General features: G+C 42.2%; 1 protein-coding gene across 1 annotated transcript; it reads right to left on the reverse strand.

Annotated features, from left to right (window-relative positions):
• Positions 1 to 670: 670 nt before the first annotated feature.
• On the reverse strand, positions 671 to 25,891 carry tatdn2 (TatD DNase domain containing 2). The gene is made up of 6 exons (XM_068052259.1): positions 25,804 to 25,891; positions 25,600 to 25,709; positions 23,256 to 24,131; positions 20,562 to 20,689; positions 8,568 to 8,751; positions 671 to 830 (listed from the first exon to the last, which is right to left on the reverse strand). The coding sequence occupies exons 1-6, from the start codon at positions 25,889 to 25,891 to the stop codon at positions 690 to 692; spliced, it is 1,527 nt and encodes a 508-aa protein (XP_067908360.1). The 3' UTR covers positions 671 to 689.

Genomic DNA, 25,891 nt, shown 5'->3' on the forward strand with positions numbered 1-25,891 from the left:
TACATACAGTAAACTGTGAGAAGTCATTTTATTTTATATGTGAAAGGAAACTGTTATGGAGAGTTATGTAGCCATTATATATGTCAGTGAGCATTGGTGGCCATTTGAACGTGTTGGAAGGCCATTACAGACTAGTCTGAATCAGTGCTCTTCTAACATCTACAAGGCAGGGGCCACTGGACAGCGATGAGTGCAACTCACTCTCTACTGCTTTGGTGGCATGGCATACTGGAGGCCAATCATGTTGTGCTACACCTCTTTGTACCTGATTCTTCAATAAAAACAAGGCTGATATTTAAGAATTTTTGTGATTTTAATTTTTTCACAAACCAATAGTAAATCAAGATAAACTGATAGCTAGAAACAAATCTTGAGATGTTGGGTTTGTCACCCATATCAACATCATTACCATTTAAAATCATGATTTGTAAAGTTGAAAAATCCTAGTCAGAGATTTAAGTCCCATCATTTAAATGTAATAAACCACTACAACCAACATTGCAGCATCCAGAATTCAAAGCTGACAAAAATACAGTACTCAAAAAAAAATTTAAAATACGGAAACAAAAAAAGTTAGTCCTGCTAAATTTAAGCTGGAAAAAAACATAACATTCTGAACTGACATATTTTCACTCAAGTATCCATATAGTTTAAAAGACAATTAACTGGGATTACGTTTGGTTGGTTGTTTATATTCTATATATATCCTGGGTATTTTTTCTCAGTACTGAAAGAGCTGTGGACAGTTTCATAGTTTTTTGTCTGGCAATTTCCATTACAGTGTACAAGGCAAGTCCTGGATGGGAATAGCAACAGACCCTCTTGGAGATCTGAAACATACAAATGTACACTTTTTAGATTAAAATATCCACTTTCAGCACTACAAAGGGAACTAGTCACAATATCATTCAAAAGGTAGGAAGAGTAGAAAGTTCAAAAATAATTCTAATTTTGTGACATAAAAAAATTCCTCCCTCTCCATCTTCCAGGAATGTGCATCATTTCTTGGCTCCAGACATTCAGATGAAGCTGCGTTGTTTCTAAAATTCTTGCTGTAGCAAACTGCTAACAGTGCACAAGAGTAGCTTAGGGTGAATGGTCTTAGTTTTCCCACTCTTCGGGCTGAATCTGATGGTTCCCACCTCCGGGAGCAGCAGCAGGCATAAAAATAAAGGGCAGCTGGCATGCACGGGCCGTGCACTGCTGCAATCTTGAGGCTGGCGGCTCATTATCATATTCAGGGCAGCCACCCCCACAAATCATGAGGCAGGGGTAGCCTTGGCAACGCCGTGAACAGTGTCAACCGTTCTGCGCAGTGTTACAAAAGTGCCTCTATTTTGTTAAATATATTTTTTTGAGGATTCATTTTTGAAAGATGGAAGAAATGTTAAACTTTGGGGCTTTCAAAGAGGGTCATGTAAAGGCCACTTGACTTTGAAAAAAAGTTCCTGGAAATGTTCTTTAAAAGGGGCACTGAGAGGTCTTGTGAGGAAAAAAAGCCTTTCTGGGAAACCAACTGACTTCCAGCTCAACAAACAACAGAGAACTTGCACACTTGGAGAAGTTGTTTACAAAGAAGTGACAGGTCAGGATTGATGGAGATCAAAAAGTTGACCTCCTGTTGTCGGTTTTGCTTTTGAATTGTTTTGAGTTAAGCTTGAACTGTATTAAAAGGGAGAGAACTTCCAAGAAAGAAGACAACACCCGGCTCAGCTTTCCAGCAAATCTCTAAAAGACCCTGAGAAGTCCACTGTGTCAACACATCTCATCTCCTGTCTTTGAAGAAAAGCCTGCTAAATTAATTCTCAATGCTGCCTGAAAAGAACTGTTCCAAAAGATCCCAGTGACCTGTCTACGTGTACTTGGACACTAGTCTGTATGCCAGTTTTGGAACACAAAATATCTCATCTGCTGTGTCTTCAAGAATGAGCAAGTATTCAACCCAAGTGTTTTTTTTGCCTGTAAGAGCTCTAAAAACAAAAATCCCTTTATTTTTCCGGTAAACTGTTGTATGGATGTGTGTGTGAAGGGCTAAGGAGCTTTTATATTTCAATCTGCTTTCATGCTTTACTTCACTTTACTTCAGGGGGTCATGTAAAGGCCACTTGACTTTGAAAAACAGTCCCTAGAAATGTTTTTTTTTTAAAAGGGGCACTGAGACATCCTTCAGGAAATCACGACTTCCAGCTCAATAAAACAACCTCCATTCTCTGGTTTCATTAAAAAGTATATTAAAATGTTTTCATCTGTTTTTTATAACACATTTTCACACTCATCCCCATTCATTATTTCATTACTGGTTAAGACTTGTTGAATAATAAACTGATAATTTTGTTGTTTATTAGAGAAACCTGGTCAGTTTGTACGAGTGTATAATTGACTGCATCGGTAAGTGGGAAAATTTAAATAGATGTTGTAACCTGTGGAGAAGTGAGACTAGAATAAACAATGCACTCCTCCTGCCTCAGTCGTAACAGCAGACACTTGCACCATTTTTAAAGGACTGGCAGCTCTGCAAAGAAACTACTGAGTTGCCCCCATTCCCCCCACCAATTACACCAAAAATGCATATTTGTCCCATTCCCCCCACCAATGCAGAGTTGACCCCGTCTTCCCCCAACTGCACCAAGTGCAGAGTTGACCCTTCCCCCCCCACCACTACACAACAAATGCAGAGTTCACCACCCCCCAACCCTGACAACTGCACTACAAATGCAGAGTTCTCCCCTTCCCCACCTCGGTGGTGCCAGCTTACCCTTGATGGGAAAGTGAAGGCGCGCGAGTGCTGTCCATTGTACTGAAGATCCGCAACTGCAGGTAAGATCGATACAGGTCTCATTTTAATTCATGCAAACAGGTAATTTAAATATGTAAAGTTGGGACCAGTCGCAGAGTGCCCGCCAAGGGGAAGATCAGGCACAGCAATCACGCTGCCACTCCGATCTTCCAGCCCCCCCACCTCACCATGGAGCCTGACGTTGGGAGAACAAAATTCAGCCTTCTATGTGGGGAAATACTTTGTATCCACTGGGTATCTGTCACATGGCCAAAATAGTCAACTGACTGCAGAGGTGCTTGAAATGTATTTGAGAGTGCACTGATTGGTGTGAAACCGAGTCAAGAACACCAGAAACAACTAGGTTCAATTCTTAGCGTTAGCTTTTAACACACAGTGCTAAGTACACTACTTTGGCATGTAACCAAAAATAGGTCTGCACCTTCAGAAATAGGGAGATTTGGAAAGAAAAAAATATATAAATATTGCTCTATCACACAGAGTACACTGTATTAGAGACCTGCTACCCGACCCAGACACGTATTGGGTTCGGGTCGGGCCAAACACATGGGGTAAGTGGTCTGCTGGGAAGTATTAAAAAAAAACTTACCTGAGCTGGGAGTCCGGCACGAAACTGAGTCTGCGCAATGAGCGAGTGACATCAGAATGACATCTTGAGCACGCGCTGCAGCTTCTTGCAGGTTCGATGTCAGGAAGGTAAGTAAACGGATGGTCGGGTTGGGCTCGGGGCAAGACGAAGGGACTCGGGCCGGGGTCGGGTTCTTTTTCCTGACCTAAAGCAAGCCTCTACATTGTAACTCCATCATTGTGCCACTCCAAATGGCATCCATTTAAATTAAAACATAGAAACGTGTTTCTGCCTAATCTAATCCATGCATCCCATGGCATTTAATATCCTTTTTATATTCAGTAATAAATACAAATCGGTATAAAATAGTAATTATTTTTATACCAATTGTATTTATTTATTACTGAAAGTTGTTATAACCTCTCCTTTGCCTTTTGTGATTTTAAATTTACACCCTCTCGTTAACAACCAATGAAACTCATCTATTATTTTACTTCATTACACTTCATAATCTTGGAGGCATTAATTCCTCAGCTGCAGTGAAAAAACGCCTGACTTCTCTAGTCTCTTCATAAAGCTTAACCCTTTATCGCTGGTAATAGTCTATACTGCTTTGTAGAGCAAAATCTATTAGCCACACTTTAGTAATTGAGCATAATTTTTAGCACCAAGTTTATGCTAGACCTGAATACTGTTTGTTTTGCTCTGGGGAAAAAAGTTGTTATAACGCACACATACTGAAATTCCAAAATGGTTTTTGTGGCAGAAAAAAACAAATGTAGGCCTGATGTGTGACTTTTCACATGTGTGTGTTTAAAATCTAATTAAGTTACAAACTTCCAGGTCACTAATCAGTGTTAAAAGCTATAGAGGCAGGTGTTTTCAAGTTCACATGACTAATTTTTAAGAAGTTCCTCATCGTGGACGGCGCAGTGGTTAGCACCGCAGCCTCACAGCTCCAGCAACCCGGGTTCAATTCTGGGTACTGCCTGTGTGGAGTTTGCAAGTTCTCCCTGTGTCTGCGTGGGTTTTCGCCAGGTGCTCCCGTTTCCTCCCACCACCAAAGACTTGCAGTTGATAGGTAAATTGACCATTATAAATTGCCTCTAGTGGAGGTAGGCGGTAGGGGAATATAGGGACAGGTGGGGTGTTGTAGAAATATGGGATTAGTGTAGGAATAGTATAAATGGGTGGTTGATGGTCGGCACAGACTAGGTGGGCCGAAGGGCCTGTTTCAGTGCTGTATCACAAATAAAAAAGATGTCCACGTAGCTTATGGGCTACTGTTAGGAAAACCCTATAGGCCAAACAGGAAATATTAATTTCATCGATTGGAAAGTTACATTTGACTTTTAAATAAAAAAACCTTACTTGTAACTTTTTAAAAAACTAGCAGCCAAGATGGCCACTGCCATTTACATCTGAAATACCAGGAGACTGGACTAGAGACAAAAAGTCCAACAAGAAGCCCAGCCAGGACAATGGCTTGCTCCAAGTGATTGAATGATCTAGAATGGCTTCATTAGCATGGCTGCCAAGGCCATTCCCACCCATTGACTTTGAAAGAGCCAACCCACTCCAAGTGTGAATGGACATCCTGGGGCATGTAGAGCCTTGAATTTCATTAGAAGATTCCAGAAAAACCTCATTAGAAAAAAAAAGGGGATTGATAGAACCATGTGACTGCCAGCTCATCTCTAAAGAAACTAGGTTTTGTGACAGACAGCAGACTGCAGTAACTGAGCGTACAGCAGCAAAGCAGGCAACTGCTCACCTGTGTCTCTCCCTCTCTCTCTCCCCCAGAAAATATCAAGAAAATAACCAGCTGTGACTGGGGGACCCTCCAATCCTACCTACCGCTACAGCCAGCAACCAGGGCAAGTGAATCAACTACCAATTCTGCATTCAGGAAAACTGATTAAAGCAAGTCAACCACAGTGCACTTTGACCAGCGAGGACTTCAAGAATACAGCTTCAGCCGAGGACTACTGGATCGTTCCATTTATTCTGGACTTTAATCAGACCACCAACTCTATTTCTCTCTAACGTATTTGGAGGCAGTGGCGTAGTGGTAATGTCACTGGACTAGTAATCCAGAGCTCAGGCTAATGCTCTGGGGACATGGGTTCAAATCCCACACGGCAGATGGTGAAATTTGAATTCAATTAATAAATCTAGAATTAAAAGCTAGTCTAATGGTGGCCATGAAACCATTGTTGTAAAAACCCATCTGTGGTTCACTTATGTCCTTTAGGGAAGGAAATCTGCCGTCCTTACCTGGTCTGACCTACATGTGACTCCAGACCCACAGCAATGTGGTTGACTCTTAATGCCCTCTGAAATGGCCTAGCATGCCACTCAGTTGTCAAGGGCAATTAGGGATGGGCAATAAATTCTGGCCTAGTCAGCGATGCCCACATCCCACAAATGAATAAAAACAAAATGTGTGTATGTATGAGATTCTTGTGTGAGTGTATGCGTGAATTTATTTTTTATTTAGAATGTGTAGTGTATTTTTTAGTATTTTAAATCGGGTTAGAGTGTTAAGTATAATAAACTCACCTCTTTCTTGTCTAAACTCAAGAAAACCTGTCAAACTGGTTCTTTTGCAATCACATTAGAGGAAAAGGGTAAAACACTCACTGAGGTGGTAAGCACAACCACTGTTTTTAAAAAGGAATAAACCCTGTTGCGGTCAAACAAGAGGAGGGGCGAAAGGGGAGCCTTATATCCCCTCCTCACCTGGCCATAACAGCTACCACAACAGCCCTTTTATCTCTGACACTCAAGCCATCCCAAACTGATAGGATAAAAGTGTTGTTTCTCTGCTGGATGAAAGTCCAACATGAAATATACTTGGACAATCTTAATTCAGTTTCTAGTGGGCCATTTTATACTGGTGGCTTGAGCCTATAAATACTGGAATCGCATTCGGAGAGGACCAAAAAATGGCTGGTATGGAAAGCTAGGGCGAAAGCATGTCATTCAGGCCAAGGGAAGGTAGCTTTATCCTCCACCTTGCCTAAGCTGTACGTAACCTGACAAAGATTTATGTTGAGATGGAATACTGATCTGCAACAAAAAAATGTTCGATTGAGAAAAAAATTATGAAGCAATTTTCCTTGGCTCCACCCTTGTAAATACTATTTTAGCCAGAAAGGCTAAAGTGTTATAACATTTAATCAGATTCAACTATAGCTGTCAGCTAGCATTTTTTCTTTGAGGTCAGCTTCACTATTTTCCCAGTTATAGCCGGCGGTCGGCGACGTGTCCGTACACGGACACCAGCATCCATGATAAAAAATTTTGAGGTCCATGACTGGTAATTTTAAAGGCTGTGTTTGCTGACAACGCAACCACTAGGTGGCACAATACTGGCACATGCACAAATGCAGCCTCATTGAAACGGCACTGTCTGCACTGCTCAATTTGGCACAAAAAAACCAATTGAACCCATATCCCCTCACCCCTCAATGGATCCCTCCAACAGTACCCCGCTCCCTCCCACGATCTCCGCTTCTCTTCCCGGCTCCCTCCCGTGCCTGTCTGCTCACTGCTCAATCTCACCCGCTCTGACTGCTCGCCGCTCACACCCAGCTTGCTTTCCCATCACCAAAGCCCCCCCCCCCCCCCCCCCCCACCGCTGGTGAACAGATAGGCGTGGGCGGGTGCAAGGGTCGTATTCAAAATGAAGCTCCAAAGAAAAAGCCAAAACTTGAAACAAAGCTCTCCAATGAAGCCAGCTAAACTCTGGGAATTAAACTTCTGTTTTCACATTTGGGATGGGGGAAGTTTTTGTATTCAGCACAACGTACAAGATATTCATCCAGGCTGTAAAAGTAACCACACTCAGAAAAATTACTGTCTTAGCCATACTGTCCAGGAATGTGCCAAATTAAGTCCCCATCTACACAGAGGTAGTTGATTTCATCTGAGTAATTGTGCTAATGTCCTTGGGTGAAGGAAGAAAAATCAGCAAGAGTTCCTGATCGTTATGTAATGACATTTGCTTGAAGTATGCAATCATGGTTGTTGGGTGAGGGCAGGGTCTTTAGTGGTAATGTCATCCACGGCTGCATAGGCTGTCAAGGCTCGTGTATGAATGTTGTATTCTGGAATCACATGCTGAAGAGTAACAATTTTCCACGGGACTGTACTCTACTAAAGAGAATCAGTCCCTTCAGACCGGAAGAGAATTTCAGAGAAAAGTAGTTTTAAAAAAAAACATATACCAATCTATATAAGTCAGTAAAACAGATCATGGTTTGAGGTTCTAATAATGCAATCAAAGTTATGAAATTGAAAATTAAATCCCAATCTTCTGCATCTGTGGGTTAATCAGGTTGATTCAAAGGCTTTTTTCACGTTTCCCTTAATTCTCCCACCTCCCCAAAATCTGAGGGATTCCTCAGCTACTGGTGATGTGGTTAACATAGGTGGGTGCATATTCCTATCCTCTAGGATGGAAACTGATTTGAGTTTTATGACAAGGTAGAAGTTTTAAAAACAAAACTACGGATGTTAGCATTACTGGTTTCTGTCATGTTCCTAAAGTTATCATCTCACCAAGTTTAAAACATGCTTTATAAAAGATTTATAAAACCTGGAATATTAGCATTGATTGTAAAAATGATTATAAACAGTAAACAAAGGACTTTACTGCTGAGTGCTGAAATTTGATTACTTAGATTTTGGGAAACACAAGCTCTATTCTGTCAACAAAAGTAATTCGCATTGGCATGGAATACTATTTTGCTTACTAGCTAGATAATACATTTGTGCTGCTCTCCATTGATGTTTGTATGCTTAGCTACTTTATTTCTAGGGAGAAATATGTTTTAAATCGGACTGTGTTTTGATGGTGTTAGATTGACTAAGCACTTTAAACACAGATTAATTGCCCCCATGTCCGTGGCCGAGTCAATAATTTTGTCAAATGTCTGTGGTGCAATATGTTGGTACCCATCCCTGGTTGTAGCTCAATGTTGTAACATTAAGGAAATACTGTTAAGTATTGCAAGCAAAACATGTAAGGCTTTTCTGTATTTTAGCTGTTTTACAGTCAATACTAGATTTTACATAGCTAATGTGACTATGTGATTTACATATATATTCCAATGGGTAACTAGCCAGTTGCTTAGATCCTCGGAGCTATTATTACATAAGTATTTTAAGAGTCAGTTTAAACAGAGTACAACTTACCCCTCTGGGTAAGAAGTATGGTGCATCAGTTTCTACGACAATCCTCTCTATTGGGATTCTTCTTACTGCTTCCTTGGTCACAATAGCAGTTGGGTAGGTTAACAGGGCTGTGAACCCAACTGACAAATTTGGAAATTCGTGCAGAAATGGTTCAATCACCTCATAACGGCCTGTAAAGCAATGCCTGCAAAATGAAAGATAAAAAAACTAAAATTAAATCTAATCTCATCAAATTATGCCTTTTTCTGGCATGAATCAGTTTTCCCAAAATGTTCTTTGGGCTTGTTAAAAAAAGATGACAGTCAGCTAGTTCACTCCTGGTACCTTCCAGAAACCAGCAACACAGACAACCTGGGAACAGGTAGGCAACCTGTTCGCTCAGCTAGTGGAGAAAAAAAAAGTGGAAAAATAATTGTTGTTGCTCAGCTCACTATGACTTTACAGGACAAAATTTATTTTACTATAATACCAGTACATTTCTCATGGTGCTGCTTATAGCCAATTGAGGACCTAGATTATGGCTCCTGAAATAAAAATCAGAAAATGCTGGAAATACTCAGATCAGGCAGCATGTTTTAGATTAGTTAGAAATTTTTAAAAAAGTTAGAAATGGAATAGGTTTTAAGCAAGTGAAAGAGGGGAGGTTGGGAAAAGAACAGAAGGGAAACTCTGATAGCGTGGAAGGCAGGAGAGTTTAAATTACAAAAGGGTTGGTTTTGCAAGGCCAAAGGGACAAGTAAAGAAATAAAAGATGTGTCTGGAGGAGGCAGAAATAGCAGAATGAACAGTTACCATCCAAAAGCAGAAAAAAAGAGAATAAAATAAAACCAGCAAAGAAAAAGGAAACAAAATGGGGGCTGAGGTTACGGCCTGAAATTGTTGAACTCAATGTTGAATCCAGACAGCTGTAAAAATGCCTATTTGAAAGTTGAGGTGCTGTCTCTTAAGCTTACTATGGTGCTGCTGCAGCCCAAACACACTTTCTCCCAGCAAGTTGCAACACAGCAAGTTTACTGCAGCATTGTATCACATCCTTCACTATGGAGCTGGACTAGTTCTTCACTAGGGCAGACATTGAATCATATAGAGGGTATAATAGATTAATAGACAACATGTGGTCCATGTTATCTTCTGGACTGGTTTGATTCGCCCAAGAGGGTCAGGGGGGAATTTTCCAAAATATTTTTTCTTCTTATTTGGCTATTTGGTTTTTGCTTCTCTCAGGAAATTACATGGCTATGGCAGGAAGTATCTAGTCATGGTGCTCCAGCCCACAGGAGTGTGGGTCAGACTTAACAGGCCAACAGACCATCATGCTGACATGTTCTTACATGATTGCTTGACATAAAATTACCACAGCTTACTGATGTCAAATTCAACAGCAGAATAAAACCTCCCTGGAATGTGCATGTAAATAGCAAGTGGGTAGTAAGAGGTGGGGTGGGGCCTGGTAAGACAAAGAGGGTGATATATGCTACAGGGCAAGGCTACAATACATAATGAGTACTTACTAAGGAAGAGGATGCTGACGAAACAGAGCAGAGTCAGTCATTTATGGCATAGGACGACGACATTCGGTACATCAAGACCATGCTGGCTCCTCAAGGAACAATCCAGTCAGTCCCACTAACCCACTCAATCCCCATAGCCCTGCAAGTTTATTTCCTTCAAACGCCCATCCAATTTCCTTTTGAAATCATTGATTGTCTCTGCTTCCACCACTCTCATGGGCAGCAAGTTCCAGGTCATCACCACTCGCTGCGTAAAAAAGATCTTCCTCATATTCCCCCGCATCTCTTGCCTAATCTGTGGTCCCTAATCCTTGTGCCATCAGTTAATGAGAAAAGTTTTTCCTTGTCTAATTTATCCAAGTCTGTCACAATCTTGTTCACTATGAAATCTCTGCTCAATCTCCTTTGCTCAAGGGGAGAACTATCCCAGCTTTTCCAACCTAACCCTGTAACTGAAATCCCCCATCCCTGGAACCATTCTGGTAAATCTCCTCAAGGACCCTCACATCCTTCCTGAAGTGTGGTGACTACAACTGGACACAATACTCGAGTTGGGGCCTTACCAGAGCTTTATATAGGTTCAGCATAAATTCCCTGCTTTTGTACTCTAAGCCTCTATTTCTGAAGCTCAAGATTCCATATGCTTTGCTAACCACTCTCTCAATATGTCCTAACATCTTCAAAGATTGATGCATATGCACCCCTAGTTCCTTCTGTTCCTGCGCACTCTTTAGAATGTCGGCAGAAGCGGAGATGGTAGAGGTAATGGATGAGGTGAAAATTGCTAGGCAGGATGTACTGGAAAATACAGCATAGCTACCCGACCTGAACCCGACGACATGTGTTGAGTTCGGGTCGGGTCACTCTTCCGGGTCTGGCATTTGGGCTCGGGTCGGGCTGTGTTGGACACACTATCACCACCTCTGTTATGTGGCTCCAATGTTAATGTACTTTTTAAACAACCTTTCAAGTCCAGTTACAGATTTTTTGAGCCTGTGCAGATAAGCAATAAAGTGAAAAACGGAAGCTAGGTTAACTGATGGTTGGGTCGGGCTGGATGCGGGGAAAAAAATAAAAGGATTCGGGCCAGGTCGGGCTTGGGTGAGGTTTCATTCGCAGAACCGAACTGGTCCTTACCGGAAAGTCTGGCTACATGAAGAGTGGCTAAGTTGCCTGGTCCAGATGGCTTGCATCCCAGGTTGCTAAAGGAAGTGGGAGTGGAGATAGCAGAAGGGCTCGTCATAATCTTCCCTAGATACGAGGGAGGTGCCAGAAGATTGCAGAGTGGCAAATGTGACACCCTGATTCATGAAAGGGTGTAAGGACATTTCTAGTAACTACAGGCTGTTCAGTTTAACATTTGAGGTGGGTAAGGTTTTAGAAACAATAATCAGGGAAAAAGATCAACAGGCACGTGGAGAGGTTTGAGTTAATTAGGGAGAGCCAGCATAGATTTGAAAAGGAAAATCGTACTTGACGAATCTAATTGAATTTCTTTGAATGGAAAGCAATGGATGTTGTCTATATGGATTTTAAGAAAGCCTTTGACAAAGTACCACATAAAAGACTGGCTAACAAAATTGAGGCTCACTGAATAGGAGGATCAGCCAGCTTGGATAAAAAAAATTGGCTTAAGAACAGAAAACATCAAGTTGCAGTAAATAGTGGTTTTTCAGATTGGAGGATGGTAGACAATAGTGGTTCCCAAGGATCGGTGCTTGGATTTGGATATTGGAATAGAGAGTAAAATTTCAAAATTTGGCATGGTTCCAAACTTGGAGGTGTGGCAGACAGTGAGGATGATACCAATTGACCGCAACAGGACATAGATAGGCCAGCAGAATGGGCAGAGAAGTGGCAGATGGAATTCAATACAGAGAAGTATGAGGTGATGCATTTTGGCAAAAGGGTTAGGGAGAGGCAATATCGACCACATGGTACAGTCTAAAGAGTGTACACGGACAGAGGGACCTAGGGGTTCATGTACACAGATCTTTCAAAGTGGCAGGACATATTGAGAGGGTAGTTAGCAAAGCATAGGGGATATTGGGCTTCATAAATAAAGGTGTTGAATACAAAAGCAGGGAAGTTATGCTGAACCTTTATAAAGCTCTGGTTAGGCCACAACTGGACACCACACTTTAGGAAGGATGTGAGGGTCCTTGAGAAGGTGCAGAGGAAATGTACCAGAATGGTTCCAGGGATGAGGGAGTTTAGCTACATGTTTAGATTGGAGAAGCTGGGGTTTTTCTCTTTGGAGCAAAGGAGATTGAGGAGAGATTTGGTAGAGGAGTACTAAATTAAGACAGGTTTAGGTAAGATAGACAAAGAAAAGATGTTCCTATTAGCTGATGGTACAAGGACTAGGGACAGAGATTGAAAGGTTTTGGGCAAGAGATGCATGGGGGATGTGGGGAAGAACTTTATTTTTTTTTAAAAAAAACACAAGTGGTAATGATCTGGAATTCACTGCCCATGACATGATAGAAGCGGAAACAATTAATGATTTCAAAGGAAATTGGATGGGCACTTTCAGAGCTACAGAGATTAAGTCAGGATTTGGGAGTAATTGGACTGCTCTAGAAAGAGCCAGCATGGACTCAATAGGCCAAATGGCCTCATTCTGTGCCATTATGACTCTGACCAGCAACTGCTTCAGCAAGAACTGTAAATCCCTTGCTTGAAGGGAGAAAAGAAACAAAAATCATATAAATAAACGAGGAAGTGAATAGTGTTACAAATATATATTTCACATCTGTATGACAGGAGGAATATGACATGAACAGGTGAGGAGGGGTCGAAGGGCTTCTCTCTTTTCCCTCTCCTTGCTTGACCACTACAGATTTAATTCCTTTTTCAAGTGAATGTACTAGCCAATTCAGTAGGTGTTTGATTGCTTACTTGCTAGGATCATAAAAAGAACCAATTGGACAGATTTTCTTGCACTTAACAAAAAAAGAGGTTAACTTCAGTGTACTTAAACTGAACAAAGTAAAATAATAAACTACGCACCAACTTTCATATGCATACACACACTAGAAATTCTCACACACATAAATAGCTTACAGAGTGGGGAAGGGTAGATTGGTTGACTAGAGTCTATAGAAAAAAAAAGGTATACAGTCTGTGGAATTTGGTGATTCAGCTGGCTTCTAGCTGAATTCGGTGGTCCTTTTAGTTTGAAACGAAAGATGATTGATTTGGTTGGTCTCTTAAACAGTGATGCGGATGATTTCCTCCAAAGAGCTGTCTGATTGTAGTCGCAGTATGCAGAGGTGGTAAGTCAGCAGGCAGGATTTGAAACTTGTAAGCTGGAATGGGGAGAGACAGACAGAAAGACCCTCACTTGGGTCTGCAAGTGTCCAGAAGCTTCTCATTCTGCTGCAGTAAAACACCATCTTAAAACCCAGATGGATAGGGGCTCGTCACATGACAGTCACCCAGTAATTCAAGCATGGTAGTTAGAAGTGTATTTCTTATTGCTAAAAAGAACAGGCAGTTCCCTTAAACTTCCTGGGTCTTGGTTCTTGCTGGGATGAGCAGACATTTTGTCTCCACCTCACAGACTTTGCAATGTAGGATACAGTACTGCAAATTAGGTGGCCATCTTAAGCTGCTAGTAAAGTCATCTTTTGTCTGTTCCTTTTTAAATTTCTTTAATCCATTGACTGGAGACCTGAATTTATATTTTTTAAAGAAAATTATCATTCAACAAAACAATGCAGGACACCTCCACACCAGGTGAAATGAAATGTGATGACAGGATGCAAATGAGGTTGCAAATTAAAAAGAAACTGTACACACACACATCCTCAAACACTCACTTATCAGTCTCTCACTGTCATAGCCAGGCTTTGGATTAGTTTTTTTTTTATCCAGGATGTTTCTGTGCTGAGTTAGACTCTTGATAAAGCTTCAGCTATCACATTGTTTTTCCCTGCAATGCGGATAATCTTTAGGTGGTATGGTTACAGATGCAGGGTCCGTCGAAAAAGCCTTGCATTCTGGGTTTTGAATTTTGCCACAAAGGGCAAAGGATTGTGGTCAGTATAAGCTACGATCTCTCTATAACCATTTTGGACATATACCTCAAAGTGTTTTGAGAACCAGCAATAGTCCCAGGGCTTCCTTTGCCACAGTAGACTATCTCCTTTGATGTTTGTTTAATTTTTTTTGGAGAAATACCCAACTGGTCTCTCAATGCCTAACTCATCACCGTGGAGCAGGATGGCACCTACCCCTAGGTCATCAACTGCCACTTTAAATGGTTTGTTAAAGTTTGGAGCTGCCATCACTGGTTCGTTGGTTAAGATGGCTTTCAACCTCTTGAAAGCTGCTTGGCACCTCCCAGACAGTATTATCTTTACTTTTTTCTGTAACACGTCTGTAAGTAGGGCAGCTGTAGTGCTGAAGTTTGGGACGAACTTGCGGTAAAATCCACATATCCCCAAAAATCACATTATTTCCCATTTGGTCGTGAGGACGGGAAAATCTATTGGCGCCTGTACCTTTGCTTCTCTGGACAGCACTCGCCCTTGACAGGTTACTTTAGTTAACTCGCTCTTTGCAAGATTTACCACAAGGTCAGCCGACTTTGGAAGAGGGCTTCTAACTGGTCTAGGTGGTTCCCCCAGGTGTCCCTGTACACTAACAGATCATCCAAATACACTACACAGTTGGGCAGGCCAGCCTTTGGAAGATGGCTGGGGCATTTCGTAATTTAAAGGGCATCACCCGTCACTGCAATGAGCTGTCTGGGGTGACAAAAGCTGAGATCTCTTTAGCTTGGGTGGTTAAGGGAACCTGCCAGTACCCTTTTAACCAGTGTATTTTGGTTATATAGGTGGTGTTTCCTACTCTATCTATAGAGTCTTCCAGGCGGGGAATTGGGTAGGAATCAGCACGTCACTGCATTAATCTTTCTGTAATCAATGCAGAGCCTTGTTCAGCCATTGGGTTGGGCCTCAGCACAACTGGGGAACTCCAACTGCTCTGACTGGGCTCAACCAGCTTGTGCTCCAGCACATACTGAACTTCCTTCTGAACCTAGGTCAGTTTCCTGGGGCCCAGGCAATAGGGATTTTGTTTTACGGGAGGGGTCTCACCTCCATCCACATCATGTAGGGTTAAGGTTGAGCACCCTGGTTTGTCCCTGCAGATCCCTTCAAACACTGTAAGCAGCCTTGTTAGGTCTCCTCTCTGTTCTGCGTTTAAATAGGGGGTTTGATTTGAGAATCCTCCAGGCCTCCCTTTAACTCGTCCTCACTACATTTTCACCCTCCTTTTTCCTGACTGCCTGACAGACGTGTGCTCGTTTGTCCCCTTCCCCACTGTGATACCGTTTTAACGTATTGATGTGGCACAGCCTTTGCTTTTTCCTACTATCTGGGGTGTCAATTATATAAATCACCTTGTTAATTCTCTTTACGACTGTACGGGCTACTGAACTGGGCTTTCAATGGTTCTCCCTGAATTGGTAATAGCACTAACACATAGTCTCTGGGCTGAAATGTTCTGGCCTTGGCAGGTTTGTCCACCTGCCTTTTCATAGCTGTCTTGGAGGTTTTTAGTTGTTCCTGAGCCACTGCACAGGCTCACATGAGCCTTTCTCAGAACATGGAGATTTGTCCCAGTGTCCCAAGAGCCTCTCCTTGATTAGTTTTAGAGTACCTCTCACCTCATGTCCATAAACTAATTCAAAGGGACTAAAGCCAGTGGACTCATTGGTTGAGTCCCTGGTAGCAAACAAAAGGAATCCCAGCCCTTTGTCCCAGTCAGGGGGGTACTCATAGCAGTATGCCCTGATCATTATCTTTAGGATCTGTGGTACCACTCCAAAACCCCTTGTGACTGTGGGTGGTAGGTTGAGGACTTCAGCTGGGTTATGCCCAGATTACCCGACCTTTTGAAAAATACTGGACATACAATTCTGACTGGATCTCAGGCAGGCAGCCCATATCCGGTGAAGAATTGGGTTAGCCCCACCACTACCTTGGCAGAGATAGTTCTCAGAGGGATAACCTCTGGAAATCAGGTAGCCACATCCATAATGGTGAAAAGATACTGGTAGCCCCCTTTTGTTTTTGGCAGGGGCCGCACATAATCCACCAGCACGCTGCTGAATGGTGCCCCAAAAGCCAGTATGGGAATTATTGCAGGTTTTATTGCAAGTTGAAGCTTCCCTATAATCTGGCAGGTGTGGCAAGTCTTCCAGAACTCCACCACATCCTTGTGGAGATGTGGCCAGTGAAAATGCTGTCTTATGCGGGCTTGGATTTTTCTGATACCGATATGTCCAACCATAGGAACCTCTGGGGCTATTCTCAATATTTCCCTGCGGTACCTTGGCAGCACCATTATCTGATGAACCACTGTCCACTCTTCGTCTGCAGGTCTGTGAGGAGGTCTCCACTTCCTCATCAGCACCTCGTTCATTAAATAGTAACGCTCTGGAACGCCCTCTGCTTCAGCTTGGGATAACTTTTTTAACCCTGGGTCGGCTTGCTGAGCCTCGACCAAGAAAGAATTGCTGAACGCTTCCTTTGGTTCCTTTAGATTCCTGAAGGGAAATAACCAGACAGCAGGGTCATCCGTCTGCAGTGCCAATTCAGCCTCCTCTGACAGAGCTTGTTTGGCTATGGACCGGGTCACCACAGTCAGGGAAAATGACAGGGACCTTTTCTTGTAACTGCTCTGTCTCCCTGACCTCGTTCAGTTTCTCCAAGACTACTGGGGGAAACTACCACCTATGCCCCCGCCAGATCACTAACAGGTCGACCCCGTCCACAGCTAAACTAGTGACAATCCCCACGGTTACCGGTCCGGAAATTAGGTTGCACTCCAGGTGCACCCAACATAAAAGGTATGGGCATATAACTTCCCGATACCGTTTACTAATACTTCAGCATTCAATGCACTCTCTGGAGGAAAGGTCATGTCTTTTCCCAGAATAGATTGGGTGGCCCCTGTATCCCCAATTATGACTACGTCCTTACTCGCCTCACTTGAGGGGTATGGGGTCACTTTTCCTCTGGACACAAAATCCCAGTAACTCTCAGGGATTTTGTCAAGTTCTCCCACACTCTCAATGGTATGTTTACTGGGTTTTACTGCCGCAGTTAAAGCCACAGCCTGGTCCGCTGTGCTTTCCATCAGAGCCCTTTTTTCTGCACTGGTCTGGTGTATGCTGACAAATCCTATGGGTTTTCCCCATAACTTCCAGCAGTCAGCTCGAAGGTTACAATGGAAACATACAGGCTTTCGGGTGCCACTCCTATTCTCAGCACCTTCCTTTTTGGACTGAGGAGAGCCCCCAGTGTTTCCAGCTCTCCCTTCTTGCCCATGGCAGTTCATCCTCTTATCGCCCTCCCACCTTCTATCCTTTTCAGGTTTTTGGAGGGAAGGGTTTCCCTTAAAGGGAATGGGCTTAAGGACGAGGGTATAATCATCAGCCAGGATTGTTGCCTGTCTGGCTCTTGGAACCTTTTGTTCCTCCACATGGTTTTTTTTTTAATGGAAAGGGGAAAGAATTTTTGAACTCAAGAAGGATCACCTCTGAGGGTTTCATAGGTGGACTCTATCTTAAGTACCCATATCCATCAGTCAAAAGCGAGTTGCTTAACCCTTTCCAACTCGATGCAAGTTTGTTCAGGCTGCTTTCAGAGGCTTCGGAATTTTTGGTGGTACGCCTCCGGTACTAGCTCATATGAGTCCAGGACAGCATTTTTAGTCTTCTCATAGTCTGATCAACTCTCATCAGGCAATAGTGAATAAACCTCATGGGCTTTTCCTGTTAGTTTATTTTGCAATAACAGTGTCCAGCTCTTTGCTGGCCACGTCATCTGTTTTGCAAGCTTTTCAAAAGAAACTAAAAATGCTTCCAATTCCCCTTCATTGAACTTTGGAATCAACTGAGAGAACTTTAAGAGCCTAGCACTCAGTCCTGAGTTAGGGGTAATTCCCTCACTATCGGTGCCTTCACTGGTTTCATTGGGTCTTCCCCTAGTTAGTTTGAACCATCTTAACTCCCTCTCCTCCTTCCCCATCTGCTGGATCTTTCTTTTTCTCCTTCCTGATACTCTCTCTACTCTTTCTCTCTCTGGAATTCTAATTCTAATCTCCTCTGTTTTAGCTGTATCCTAGCTAATGTTACTCTGTCTGTTTCCGACTCTAAACCTGTCTGAGTCTTCAGTTTCAAGTGAAAAATGGTTGGCCCACATGTTTTAGCATTTCAGGTTCCCTAGCTTTTGGACAGATACCTAACCACCCAGCTACATTCCTCAACTCTTCAATAGGGCTTTTAACCTGTCCCAAGTTACTTCACTCTGGTCTAGGAAGGAACTGGCCTAGAATGCAGACATTTTAGTACTCTAGCACTGAAAACCACAAGAAAATCAGTATTGAAATTTTTATAATTTTGTTAGGGATCGATTTGTTTTCCTCTTCAATTTCCCATTTGTCTTTGGGTTTGATCCCAGACGTGAACCTCCAAATTTCTGTTTTGGTCAAGTGAGGAGGGGTCGAAGGGTTCTCTCTTTTCCCTCCTTGTTTGATCACAACAGGTTTAATTTTTTTTTTGAAGTGTATGTACTGGCCATTTCAGCAGGCGTTTGATTGGTCTTGTTACGATCATAGCAAATAAGTAATCGGACAGGTTTTCTTGAGTTTAACAAAGAAAGAGCTTAACTTAATTGTACTTAAACTGAAATAAGTAAAATAATAAACCACGTGCCAACATTCACACACATACACATACTAGAGATTCTCTCACACACACTCAAATAGGTTAGAGTTGGAAGGGTAAATTGATCGAGTTAGAGTTCCTAGAAAAGATATACAGTCTGTGGAGTTTGGTGATTTGGTTGGCTTCTAGCTGAATTCGGTGGTCCTGAGGCTTTTAGTTTGAAACGATAGATGACTGATTCAGTGGATCCCTTGGAGACAGTAATGCAGATGATTTCCTCCAAAGGGGTTTCTGATTGTAGCTGGAGTATGCAGAGGTGGTCAGTCAGCAGGCAGGGTTTGGAACTTGCAAACTGGAATGGAAAGACAGACAGAAAGAAAAGAAAGGACAGGACAGACAAGAAAAAAGACAGAGAGACTCCCACTTGGGTCTGCACATGTCAGAGTTTAGATGCTTCTCAACCTGTGCAGAGAAACACCAGCTTAAAACCACAGATTTGGGGGGCGGGGTGCAGAAAGAGGTCTTGTCACATGACAGTTACCCAGTAATTCAAACATGGTAGTTAGCAGTGTATTTCTTCTTGCAAAAAAGAACAGACTGTTCCCTTAAACTTCCTGGGTCTTGGTTCGTGCTGGGATGAGCAGACATTTCTTCTTCACCTCACAGGAATTGCAATGTTGGATACCCATGTTGCAAATTAGGAAGCCATCTTAAGCTGCTATCAAACTCATCCATTATCTGTTCCTTTTTAAAAAAAAATTTTAAAAATATATAAATTCAGATCTCCAATCAGTGGATAAAAAAAATTTTCATTCAACAAAGCATGTTGGCGTGACAACAGAATAAATGAAACCAAATTATCTGAATCCCATGCGGTAAAGATAATCTGCAAAAGCGTTTCACAATAGCAAAGATGAATGGCTAATACTAAACATGGTACATCATGCCTAGTAGTTACATTTACTAGATAGTGCCAATAACCACATACATTGCCCACAGAAATCAACACCAACAAAATAACCAATTTAACCATTGTTTAGGCTCGCTGGAAATTTTTCGGTGACTTGATTTCAAATGGAACCATCTCTCATTCTTTTTCCCCTGGCGGGGAGGTCGGTTACCAGAGAGACACAGATTAAAGGTGACTGGTAGAAGGAATACAGGGCACATGAGAAATCTTTTCACCCAGAGGGTGGTGGGTGTCTGGATTTCACGGCCAGGAATGGTGGTGGAGGCAGAAACCCTCAATTCTTTTAAAAAGGTGCTTGGACATGCACCTGAGGTGCTGTAACCTGCGGGGTTATGGATCAGGTGCTGGAAGGTGGGATTAGTTTGGGTGGATAGCTTATTCGGCTGGCACAGACACGATGGGCTGAATGGCCTCCTTCTGTGCTGTATTTTTTCTATGTTTGTTTGCTTGTATATAGGGCATGGATCTTGTGTGCAAGCAAAACTCAGGAAACATTGCATATTTTCATTGCGTAAGCATCCTTTAAGACAATCAGCCCTTGTGGTTGAACAAAAAACTGCAATAATCTGCAAAAGCATTTCACAATAGCAAAGATGAATGGCTAATACTAAACATGGTACATCATGCCTAGTAGTTACATTTACTGGATAGTGCCAATAACCACAACCAGCACACAATCTCTATGTATAAAATACCCAATTAAGAATATGGGCTATAGATCATTGTGAGGGCCTGGCATATCCTGGGATCCTGTATGCACTCATGGTTTTAAACAAGAGAAAACAAAGCCCTCTTGCAAAGAGAAAACTCAAGTAGAATCATCATTTTACCTATGAATCCTGTAGTCCTTTGGCACATTGATTTTCATTATCTCAAGGAGGTCTTGGTCAGCATCCCTGCAGTGTATGACAAGAGGTTTCTTTAATGCCACTGCAAGCTTTAGCTGTCTCTCAAAGACCTGGCAAGAAGAATTATATTTACTGAATTTCCTTAAGCTTCAACATCTATTTTCCCCCTCATATGCACCAAATGAATGAATGCTATACTATTGGAGATGCCGTTTCTGGACAAAATGTTAAAACAGCAGCTTTGAACGGAAAAGATGCTTATGGTACTATTCGGAGATCAAAGCAGATCTATTATTGTTCTTGCTAACAGTTATCATTCAACCAACAAAAAGACACTCTAAACAAGTTACTGCTTGTGGGACTTCGTTGTGTACAAATTGGTTGTAGGTTTACATTCAAAACAACAGTAACCAATTGGTTATGAAATATCTTTGGGCATCCCGAGGATGCGAAAGGCACTACATAAATGCAAGTTCATTCTTTTCTTCCCTCAGTGACAGAAATATCCCAGTCAGCTCAGAATTTCGACTTGAAGGGTTAAATTATATAAAATGTCTTATGATGCATTGTGCACTTTATATGTCCATAGCAGCTGGAAACCTCCAGCACTGACAGCCCATGTGAAATTTCCAACTCAAGCCCCCAGACCTATGTGGCAGACACCAAGACATTTCTAACATTGAATGACCAATTTTATGAGCAGGTTTACTGATTTTATTTTAGAATTATGTATTTTGTGTGCTTGCCATTTATGTTAGTTAGCTGCACACCATTATCTATGCGAAAAAGGGGCGGCACAGTGGTTAGCACCGCAGCCTCACAGCTCCAGGGACCCGGGTTCGATTCTGGGTACTGCCTGTGCGGAGTTTGCAAGTTCTCCCCGTGACCGCGTGGGTTTTCGCCGGGTGCTCTTGTTTCCTCCACAGCGAAAGAATTGCAGGTGATAGGTAAATTGGCCATTGTAAATTGCCCCTAGTGTAGGTAGGTGGCAGGGAATATGGGATTACTGTAGGGTTATTATAAATGGGTGGTTGTTGGTCGGCACAGACTCGGTGGGCCGAAGGGCCTGTTTCAGTGCTGTATCTCTAAATAAAAAATAAATAAATAAAAAATGGCAACTGAAATCAGTGTGAAGTAGTTGAACAATATGGCTCATTTGTGCTAGTTGATGCTTCCAGATTGTTGTGCTTAGCGGAAAAGAGTAATTTAATTGGTGACGCTTTCTCATTGCTGATGGGAAGTGGTGAATTAACAGTTTTTCAAAAAAAACAATAAAAACAGAAAATGTTAGAAATTATCAGCAGGTCAGACAGCATCTGTGGAGAGAGAGAAAGAGGGCTAACATTTCAGGTTGATGACATTTCAGCAGAGCAGGAAGATGTTAGACAGGAAACAGGTTTAAAGAAAGTACAGACGCATGGAAAGGGGAGGGAGGAGAGGAAAGAGCAAAAAAGTAAGGTTGTGACAGGGTGGAAAACAGGAGATGAAAGGGATGATGGTGCAAGGAAAAAGGGGTGGTAATGGGACAACAAAAGAAACAAAAGATGGGTCTTGAGCAACTGTAAATGACAAAAGCAGATCATTACCAGCAACTGCTGCCCGAGAAGTTTTTTTTTTGTCTGCAATGGGAAATTTGAGCCAATCTACATGATTGACACCAGATTTTTTTTTTTTGAGACATCCACAAATTGTTTCTGTAGACACGCGACTGAGAGAAAATAATAAAATGACTTGCATATATATAGCACCTTTAATGTAGCAAAATGTCCCAAAGTGCCTAAGAGTGTTATCAGCAAAAACAAATTTTGGTACTGAGCCACAGGAGGAGGTAACAGGACAGATGATCAAAGACTTTGTCAAAGAGATAGGTTTTAAGGATCATCAAAAAGGAGGAGAGAGAGGTAGAAAGGCAGAGGGGTGGGGACGGAATTCCAGAACTTAGAGTCTAAGCAGCTGAAGGCACGGCTGTCAATGGTGGAGTGATTAAAATCGGGGATGCGCGGGAGACCATAATTGGAAGCTAACAGAGATCTAAGGCTTGTAGGGCTGCAGCAGATTACAGGGAGGGGCAAAACCGTGGAGTGATTTAAAAACAGAACAAGAATTTTAAAATTGTGGCACTGTTGGACCAGGATCCTGTGCAGGTCAGCAAGCAAAGGAGCGATGGGTGAATGAATGTTGGTGTGAATTAAGATACGGGCAGCAGAGCTTTGGAAAAGCACAAAGTTTATGGAGGGTGAAAGATGGAAGGCCAGCCAGGAGAACCTTGGAATAGTCAAGTCTAGAGATAACAAAGGCATGGATGAAGGTTTCAGCCGATGATACTATTAATTTTAGTAATGTGACTCAATTCATCTCTGAAGACAAACTCAATGATGCAATACTTCAACTCCAAGAGTTTAGTCATGAACAAAAATTGCTGTGTACTCTCCAAACTATACAAGCATAGTTACTGTAAAAAAATACCCTGGATAGATGAGATTGCTGCCTCATAATTAAAGGATTTGGATAATTAGTTCAAATAATTATTGACAAACATTTATTGAGTTTTAAATGCAACATTTCTTCAAATCTTTAATACCATAATTTACAGTTACCCTCCTTGCATAATTTCTAAAATTTACCAGATAAATTAATTCATTAATAAGTGAATTGCCTCTCCTCCACTCTACATACCTGTTTTTGTTTAGCAATGTCTGTTGAACATTTATAAGAATAGTCCAATCCCATCTCTCCAAAAGCAACCGCTTTTGGGTGTCTCAGTGCTTGGATAATTGCCTTTTCCTGTAAATCTGTGTAATAACGGGCAAAATGTGGATGGCAGCCAAAAGCACCCCAAACAAGTGGTTCTTCCAGTAAATTTTCCCACAAGTTCCCTCGGACCAGACTGCGAGGGTCACAGAAATCTGTGATACACCCGTGAAACTCCGCTGGAAATGTGCTGTCGTAAACCTTCATAAACTTTGCAAAAGTTCCACTAAAGGACAACTTAGAGAACAAAAAATCCAGATGGCAGTGTGTATCGATAAAGCCTTCCCTTTGGTAGCTCAGTCCCCAATTTTCTTGACACAGATTCTCTGAATTATTGGCCAAAGCTTCTGAATCTTCTACTGAAGAGTTGAGGGAACCTGTACTCACATCCACGTTATTGCTGTTATCAAATTGACGTTGTGAGCAGCCGAATGACTCAAAAGACAAACTATTGCGATTAGTGGACGAACATTGCGAAGAATTTATTGAATGGCTTGGAAAAGATTCTGTTTCATTGTCAGCACAGTTAGGCTGACACCAAGCATCATAAAGAGTGTTGGAAGATGAAGATTGCTGAGGAGTTTGAGGGTTTGACCAATATTCTGAATACGGATAAGAGGGGCTAGAATACAAGAATGGTGGGTATGTAACATATTCGGTTGCTAATGGGGTACTAGACTTGGAATTTTCCAGGTTGCATCTTGGACTTGAATCTCCTTGCGAAAACATAGCTAAAGCAGCGGGGTCTTCCACATCAGACCAGTCACTTCCAAAGGATGGATCTTCATCAAAGGTCAAATTCTGTTTTTCAAAATAAAAGCGATACCATAACCTTGACTGAACCAAGCCCAAAGTAAGATGCAAACTTTATGTTTAAAAGTTACAGTGCAGAGATGATATAATAGATGTTCATTTTGAAAATTTGATTTGGACCAGATTTTAAAGTGGTTCTGAATTGAATTGAAGACAAAATACCAGCTCGTTTTAGAATTGCCTGCCTTGGCTTCTCTCTTGTCCCACCTACTGACTGGTAATCCAAACAACCAGGGAAATCTCAATTAAACAGAATGCTAGACAAATGCATTGAAATACGTATGATATACCTTCACACCACTCTCTGGCAAGTGACATTCTAGAAATAAAATAAGATCCATGTCCTTAAAATGTTGAAAACGACAAAACTGTTGAACTACAGGAGACACCAGATGTTCCCTCTAATTTATTTTTGGAGTGCACGGGCGATTTGTTTAAATACATGAACCCAATAAATTTTTTTGCGCAGCCGGACACATGCAGTAATTTAAAGTGGCCGACTTGTATACAGTCTACGTGGGGACTTTCGGGTTGCTGTGCGGCCCATGCGGCTTAGAGGGAACACTGGAGTCAACTACAAAATTATCTAACTTCAGGCAAGTTTAGAGACAAGAACCTTTCCTTTTGTCTGTACATAAATGGAACATACATTGATCCTTTACCATTGTACTTTATATATAAATTTTTAAAAAAGGATCTGAACATATCTCATCAGAATCACGGAAATTATAACGCAAAAGAAGCCATTTGCCCCAGTCTTTGTTGGTATGTAACCTCCACTTGAGCAGTAGTCCCAGTCCCAAGTGTCTGTTCCCATATCCCATCCTCCCAATTTTCATCAAAATGCCTATCTAACCTATTCTTTAATGTTGAAAAAGGGCAGAATTTTGCATTATGGATCAGGACCCGGAGGTCAGGGTCAAATGCAGATCCCGACCCTGCACTCTGTTGTGAGCAACATCCCAACACCAATTTTGCCTGAAATAAAAACAGAAACTTCTGGAAGTAGTCAGTAGGTCTGGCAGCATCTGCGAAGAGAGAAGTAGAGTTAACGTTTCAGGTCTGTGACCTTCCATCAGGGTTCTGATGAAAAGTCACAGACTTGAAACTTGAACTCTGCTTCTCTCTCCACAGATGCTGCCAGACATGCTAAGTACTTACAGCACTTTATGTTTTTATTTCAGATTTCCAGCATCCGCAGTATTTTGCTTTCATATCAATTTTGCCTGGATTGGTCAATTATTGGCTAGAGGGCATGCTCGACATTCAAGTAAGGACAGTGGGAGAACTCGAAGCTGAAGGGCCAGTAGGAGGCCATCAAGCATGGAAGGAGCTTCAGCCTGCCATTGCAGGGAGGGAAGAGAAAGAGGGCAGCCCCATCTTAAGGCATCCTCTCAGCACTTTAGAAAAATGGCCACAGCTGCCAGACCACCATAGTGGAAGGGGAAACCCTGACATAGGGCAGCCTCTGGCTGCAGGTAGGCGGGGGCACCTCAAAGTCAGCCTGGAGCACTGGCCCCCCAAATCCACTGTCGGGAGGCTGCCTCCAGGTAGCTGCCACGTTCCCTATGTCATAGGGGGCCCACAGGTCGGCTGGAAATTTCCAGTTGGCCTCTGATCAATGGCCTTAATTGGCCTTTTAATTACCTCAGTTCGCTACCCGTCAGTTGTAAGTGGGTCCGTTCTGTTCCAAGAAAAGGCCCAAGGGGAGGCTGTTGCTGGCAAACAGTCGTGCCCGCCTGCCTCAT

This window comes from Heterodontus francisci, chromosome 19, assembly GCF_036365525.1.
Source record: "Heterodontus francisci isolate sHetFra1 chromosome 19, sHetFra1.hap1, whole genome shotgun sequence".
In the NCBI taxonomy this organism is placed as follows: Eukaryota; Metazoa; Chordata; class Chondrichthyes; order Heterodontiformes; family Heterodontidae; genus Heterodontus; species Heterodontus francisci.